The following is a 7,500-nucleotide window of genomic DNA, read 5'->3' as shown; positions in this document are numbered from 1 at the left end:
TGACAGTAAACTTTGATTTGATTGGAGGCCCGTTATCCACCCTGATTTATTGTCCTCTATAGAGCTGATCTGCTCTATCATATGTACACGTATGTTTGGAATCATTTGTAAATAGGTTACTAAGGTTTTTTGCATCTTACTGACCGTCTACTTGTCTTTCTGTTTCAGGCCTGGGAGGATCGCCACCTGGTGGCCAGGATGGAGGAGCTGGTCCGCAGCCTGAGGGAGAGCCTCCAGAACCGGGCTCTGGATCACCTCTTCCTGGGGAGCGACAGCAGCTCCATCTTACCTGACTCTGTGGCTCTACCTAAGTTGGTCAAGGAGGCGGTGGGAGCTCCAGTGGAGGGTTCAGGGGGATGTTTGGGGGGTTCGACGGGGAACCTCTGGGCAGGTGTGGACCCAGCCTCGTTGGACCTAGTGTCTGGCCGGTTGGCGTATGCCTGGAGCCATCTCCACCGGCTGATCAGGTTGGGCCGACCCCAGAGGAGTAGCTTGGGGCTGGGCAGGACAGGCAACATAAACTGCCAGCATCTGCAACCTGGAGAATAACACACTTAACATAATAATAATAATAATAATATGCCATTTAGCAGACGCTTTTATCCAAAGCGACTTACAGTCATGTGTGCATACATTCTACGTATGGGTGGTCCCGGGAATCGAACCCACTACCCTGGCGTTACAAGCGCCATGCTCTACCAACTGAGCTACAGAAGGACCCAGGTTCACAGCTCGTATCCTCCAACAACGAGTCAAACAGACAGATACATAGACAGACGGGATGGATGATACATCAGGCTACTTGACAGACGGGATGGATGATACACCAGGCTACTAGACAGACGGGATGGATGATACATCAGGCTACTTGACAGACGGGATGGATGATACATCAGGCTACTTGACAGACGGGATGGATGATACATCAGGCTACTTGACAGACGGGATGGATGATGCATCAGGCTACTAGACAGACGGGATGGATGATACATCAGGCTACTTGACAGACGGGATGGATGATGCATCAGGCTACTTGACAGACGGGATGGATGATACATCAGGCTACTAGACAGACGGGATGGATGATACATCAGGCTACTTGACAGACGGGATGGATGATACATCAGGCTACTTGACAGACGGGATGGATGATGCATCAGGCTACTAGACAGACGGGATGGATGATACATCAGGCTACTAGACAGACGGGATGGATGATACATCAGGCTACTTGACAGACGGGATGGATGATACATCAGGCTACTTGACAGACGGGATGGATGATACATCAGGCTACTTGACAGACGGGATGGATGATACATCAGGCTACTTGACAGACGGGATGGATGATACATCAGGCTACTTGACAGACGGGATGGATGATACATCAGGCTACTTGACAGACGGGATGGATGATACATCAGGCTACTTGACAGACGGGATGGATGATACATCAGGCTACTTGACAGACGGGATGGATGATACATCAGGCTACTTGACAGATGGGATGGATGATACATCCAGGCTACTTGACAGACGGGATGGATGATACATCAGGCTACTTGACAGACGGGATGGATGATACATCAGGCTACTTGACAGACGGGATGGATGATACATCAGGCTACTTGACAGACGGGATGGATGATACATCAGGCTACTAGACAGACGGGATGGATGATACATCAGGCTACTTACACGTCCAATGGTTGTTTACAGGAGCTACTGGTCTAGAATAAAACGAAAGCCTAGAACAGTGATGGGACGTTCTCTGAGTCATCCCTCTTAACCAGTCACGAATGGAAATCATAGGGAATGTGTGAATTTTATAATTTATGAATTTTGTAATTTATGAATTTTGTAATTTATGAATTTGTAATGAATACATGTGTAATTTTTCCCTGGTACCTAATGAATGAGGTTTCATTCAAAACCAGAGTGATTGTATGTCTGTGTCCCTATTGGCACCCTATTCTGTATTTAGTGCACTACTTTCCCATAGGACTCTGGTCCAAAGTAGTGCACTAGGCAATAGGGTGCCTTTTGGGATGCCCTTCTGTGTTCTATGCTGTATGTATTATCAGACAGTATAATAGGCAGGGTACACTCCCAGTTCAGGGACAGACAGTGTAACAGCAGGGTACACTCCCAGTTCAGAGACAGACAGTGTAATAGGCAGGGTACACTCCCAGTTCAGAGACAGACAGTGTAATAGGCAGGGTACACTCCCAGTTCAGAGACAGACAGTGTAATAGGCAGGGACAGACAGTGTAATAGGCTCCCAGTTCAGAGACAGACAGTGTAACAGCAGGGTACACTCCCAGTTCAGAGACAGACAGTGTAATAGGCAGGGTACACTCCCAGTTCAGAGACAGACAGTGTAATAGGCAGGGTACACTCCCAGTTCAGAGACAGACAGTGTAATAGGGTACACTCCCAGTTCAGGGACAGACAGTGTAATAGGCAGGGTACACTCCCAGTTCAGAGACAGACAGTGTAATAGGCAGGGTACACTCCCAGTTCAGAGACAGACTGTGAGACAGGTAATAGGCAGGGTACACTCCCAGTTCAGAGACAGACAGTGTAATAGGCAGGGTACACTCCCAGTTCAGAGACAGACAGTGTAATAGGCAGGGTACACTCCCAGACTTTACACTCCCAGTTCAGGACAGACTGTGAATAGGCAGGGTACACTCCCAGTTCAGGACAGACAGTGTAATAGGCAGGGTGTTTAGGGACAGACTTAAAATAAAAATAAAAAATGTAATAAAATGTTATTTGTCACATGCACTATGTAAAGGGAGCACCATATCAATGTGGAGCTATAAACAGGAAGTACCAGGTTAGATTATACAAATGATAATAATAAGGTATTTGAGGTAGATATGTAGATGAAGGCAGGGTAAAGTGACTAGACATCAGGATTGATAATAATAAGGTATTTGAGGTAGATATGAACATGAAGGCAGGGTAAAGTGACTAGACATCAGGATTGATAATAATAAGGTATTTGAGGTAGATATGTAGATGAAGGCAGGGTAAAGTGACTAGACATCAGGATAGATAATAATAAGGTATTTGAGGTAGATATGAACATGAAGGCAGGGTAAAGTGACTAGGCATCAGGATAGATAATAATAAGGTATTTGAGGTAGATATGAACATGAAGGCAGGGTAAAGTGACTAGACATCAGGATAGATAATAATAAGGTATTTGAGGTAGATATGTACATGAAGGCAGGGTAAAGTGACTAGGCATCAGGATAGATAATAATAAGGTATTTGAGGTAGATATGTAGATGAAGGCAGGGTAAAGTGACTAGACATCAGGATAGATAATAATAAGGTATTTGAGGTAGATATGTACATGAAGGCAGGGTAAAGTGACTAGACATCAGGATAGATAATAATAAGGTATTTGAGGTAGATATGTAGATGAAGGCAGGGTAAAGTGACTAGACATCAGGATAGATAATAATAAGGTATTTGAGGTAGATATGTAGATGAAGGCAGGGTAAAGTGACTAGACATCAGGATAGATAATAATAAGGTATTTGAGGTAGATATGAACATGAAGGCAGGGTAAAGTGACTAGACATCAGGATAGATAATAATAAGGTATTTGAGGTAGATATGTAACATGAAGGCAGGGTAAAGTGACTAGACATCAGGATAGATAATAATAAGGTATTTGAGGTAGATATGTACATGAAGGCAGGGTAAAGTGACTAGACATCAGGATTGATAATAATAAGGTATTTGAGGTAGATATGTAGATGAAGGCAGGGTAAAGTGACTAGACATCAGGATAGATAATAATAAGGTATTTGAGGTAGATATGTACATGAAGGCAGGGTAAAGTGACTAGACATCAGGATAGATAATAATAAGGTATTTGAGGTAGATATGTACATGAAGGCAGGGTAAAGTGACTAGACATCAGGATTGATAATAATAAGGTATTTGAGGTAGATATGAACATGAAGGCAGGGTAAAGTGACTAGACATCAGGATAGATAATAATAAGGTATTTGAGGTAGATATGTACATGAAGGCAGGGTAAAGTGACTAGACATCAGGATTGATAATAATAGGAGTAAAATAGCGACAGACTCTGTGTGTGTGCTGCCAGTTTCCATGGAGACGAGGGGGTCACTCGCTCCTGAGTCGTGTGTCGTGTCTGGTGAATAATGCTGTGAAAATACACACACACACACACACAGACACACACACACACACAGACAGACACACACACACAGACACACACACACACACACACAGACACAGACATATCGATCTGCCACTTCACTCAGCTCTCATGTCTGACAAATCTTCCACTTGAGTCTGTCAGTATATTTTAGTGTGTGTGTGTGTGTGTGTGTGTGTGTGTGTGTGTGTGTGTGTGTGTGTGTGTGTGTGTGTGTGTGTGTGTGTGTGTGTGTGTGTGTGTGTGTGTGTGTGTGTGTGTGTGTGTGTGTGTGTGTGTGTGTGTGTGTGTGTTTTCACAGCATTATTCATTGTAGTGTTATAGTGTTATGACTGTATTATTGTCAGAGAGGGACCTGTTAGTGATTCGCTGCTGTCTGTAGTCTGTCCTCAGGACCGGTCTGGACTTGTGTCAGGGAATTTTAGAGACCGTGTATTTTACCAGCCTTCTACAGTCACAGTCACAGCCACAGTCACAGTCACAGTCACAGCCACAGCCACAGTCACAGTCACAGCCACAGCCACAGTCACAGTCACAGTCACAGCCACAGCCACAGCCACAGTCACAGTCACAGCCACAGTCACAGTCACAGTCACAGCCACAGTCACAGTCACAGTCACAGTCACAGCCACAGCCACAGTCACAGTCACAGTCACAGCCACAGTCACAGTCACAGCCACAGCCACAGCCACAGCCACAGTCACAGTCACAGCCACAGTCACAGTCACAGCCACAGTCACAGTCACAGTCACAGCCACAGCCACAGTCACAGTCACAGCCACAGCCACAGTCACAGCCACAGCCACAGCCACAGCCACAGTCACAGTCACAGCCACAGCCACAGTCACAGCCACAGCCACAGTCACAGCCACAGTCACAGTCACAGCCACAGCCACAGCCACAGCCACAGCCACAGTCACAGCCACAGTCACAGCCACAGCCACAGCCACAGCCACAGCCACAGCCACAGTCACAGCCACAGCCACAGTCACAGCCACAGCCACAGTCACAGTCACAGCCACAGCCACAGCCACAGTCACAGTCACAGCCACAGCCACAGCCACAGCCACAGCCACAGCCACAGTCACAGCCACAGTCACAGTCACAGCACAGTCACAGTCACAGTCACAGCCACAGTCCAGCAGTCACAGCCACAGCCACAGTCACAGCCACAGCCACAGCCACAGCCACAGTCACAGCCACAGCCACAGTCACAGTCACAGCCACAGTCACAGTCACAGTCACAGTCACAGCCACAGTCACAGGCACAGTCACAGTCACAGTCACAGGCACAGTCACAGCCACAGTCACAGCCACAGCCACAGTCACAGCCACAGCCACAGTCACAGTCACAGCCACAGTCACAGTCACAGCCACAGTCACAGCCACAGCCACAGCCACAGTCACAGTCACAGCCACCACAGTGCGTGTGTGTGTTCGCTCCTTAATGGCAGCCCATTCCTTACATAGGTCTGATGAATTAGCCTGGGTGATGGGCCCCACGGCGCAGGGAGAGCTGTTACCAGACTGGACATAGGTCTGATGAATTAGCCTGGGTGATGGGCCCCACGGCGCAGGGAGAACTGTTACCAGACTGGACATAGGTCTGATGAATTAGCCTGGATGATGGGCCCCACGGCGCAGGGAGAGCTGTTACCAGACTGGACATAGGTCTGATGAATTAGCCTGGATGATGGGCCCCACGGCGCAGGGAGAGCTGTTACCAGACTGGACATAGGTCTGAGGAATTAGCCTGGGTGATGGGCCCCACGGCGCAGGGAGAGCTGTTACCAGACTGGACATAGGTCTGATGAATTAGCCTGGATGATGGGCCCCACGGCGCAGGGAGAACTGTTACCAGACTGGACATAGGTCTGATGAATTAGCCTGGGTGATGGGCCCCACGGCGCAGGGAGAACTGTTACCAGACTGGACATAGGTCTGATGAATTAGCCTGGATGATGGGCCCCACGGCGCAGGGAGAGCTGTTACCAGACTGGACATAGGTCTGATGAATTAGCCTGGATGATGGGCCCCACGGCGCAGGGAGAGCTGTTACCAGACTGGACATAGGTCTGAGGAATTAGCCTGGGTGATGGGCTCCACGGCGCAGGGAGAGCTGTTACCAGACTGGACATAGGTCTGATGAATTAGCCTGGATGATGGGCCCCACGGCGCAGGGAGAACTGTTACCAGACTGGACATAGGTCTGATGAATTAGCCTGGGTGATGGGCCCCACGGCGCAGGGAGAACTGTTACCAGACTGGACATAGGTCTGATGAATTAGCCTGGTTGATGGGCCCCACGGCGCAGGGAGAACTGTTACCAGACTGTGCTGGAAAGGAGGCTGGTTGATAAGATTACTTTATTGGTCAACTGCACACAAGGACCAATCAGAATGTGACTTCTGCTTCACACCAACTCACATACAGTTTTTGGAGAGGTGCAGGAGGCTGCCACACCGGGTACCTGGGGAGCTGTTGTTGTGGGTGGGGGGGGATAAGTACCTCTCTAACCGGGTACCTGGGGAGCTGTTGTTGTGGGGGAGGGGATAAGTACCTCTCTAACCGGGTACCTGGGGAGCTGTTGTTGTGGCGGGGGGGTTAAGTGCTCAAGGCCACCTCTCAAACCTGCCGCCCCTTGTCAATAAATACTGCACCATGTCCACGTACCTTTGACAGGGTGAAATGCAGTACAGTATATAGTGAATGGGGGCCATGTGGGATATATTTGCCTGGTTAAATGCAGTACACTATATAGTGAATGGGGGCCATGTGGGATGTATTTGCCTGGTTAAATGCAGTACACTATATAGTGAATGGGGGCCATGTGGGATATATTTGCCTGGTTAAATGCAGTACACTATATAGTGAATGGGGGCCATGTGGGATGTATTTGCCTGGTTAAATGCAGTACACTATATAGTGAATGGGGGCCATGTGGGATATATTTGCCTGGTTAAATGCAGTACACTATATAGTGAATGGGGGCCATGTGGGATATATTTCCCTGGTTAAATGCAGTACACTATATAGTGAATGGGGGCCATGTGGGATATATTTCCCTGGTTAAATGCAGTACACTATATAGTGAATGGGGGGCCATGTGGGATATATTTCCCTGGTTAAATGCAGTACACTATATAGTGAATGGGGGCCATGTGGGATGTATTTGCCAGACAGCCACAGCCTGTTCATGGTTAAATGCAGTACACTATATAGTGAATGGGGGGCCATGTGGGATATATTTCCCTGGTTAAATGCAGTACACTATATAGTGAATGGGGGCCATG

At 47.9% G+C, this 7,500-nt stretch overlaps 1 protein-coding gene and 1 long non-coding RNA gene across 42 annotated transcripts in view; both read left to right on the top strand.

Annotated features, from left to right (window-relative positions):
* LOC127930365 (inositol 1,4,5-trisphosphate receptor-interacting protein-like 2) overlaps positions 1–2,248 on the top strand; it is a 10,748-nt gene extending 8,500 nt beyond the window's left edge. Inside the window, exon 7 of the mRNA XM_052520038.1 lies at positions 169–2,248. Coding sequence (XP_052375998.1) covers positions 169–549 — 381 coding nt within the window. The 3' untranslated portion in view covers positions 550–2,248. The remainder of the gene's footprint in view (positions 1–168) is intronic.
* Positions 2,249–5,355: 3,107 nt separating this feature from the next.
* The window catches only part of LOC127930247 (uncharacterized), a 4,139-nt gene continuing 1,994 nt past the window's right edge, over positions 5,356–7,500 (top strand). For 5 of the 41 annotated variants that reach the window (XR_008137473.1, XR_008137448.1, XR_008137451.1 and 2 more), the window contains exon 1: positions 5,359–7,375. This is a non-coding gene — a long non-coding RNA (uncharacterized LOC127930247). Of the gene's footprint in view, positions 7,376–7,500 lie in introns of all 41 variants that reach the window. The other 36 variants (XR_008137461.1, XR_008137465.1, XR_008137458.1 and 33 more) reach the window with 28 other exon arrangements.

Source organism: Oncorhynchus keta, chromosome 5 (genome assembly GCF_023373465.1).
Source record: "Oncorhynchus keta strain PuntledgeMale-10-30-2019 chromosome 5, Oket_V2, whole genome shotgun sequence".
In the NCBI taxonomy this organism is placed as follows: Eukaryota; Metazoa; Chordata; class Actinopteri; order Salmoniformes; family Salmonidae; genus Oncorhynchus; species Oncorhynchus keta.
Note: the sequence above shows the minus strand (reverse complement) of the source record. Positions and strands in the feature narration are given on the sequence as shown.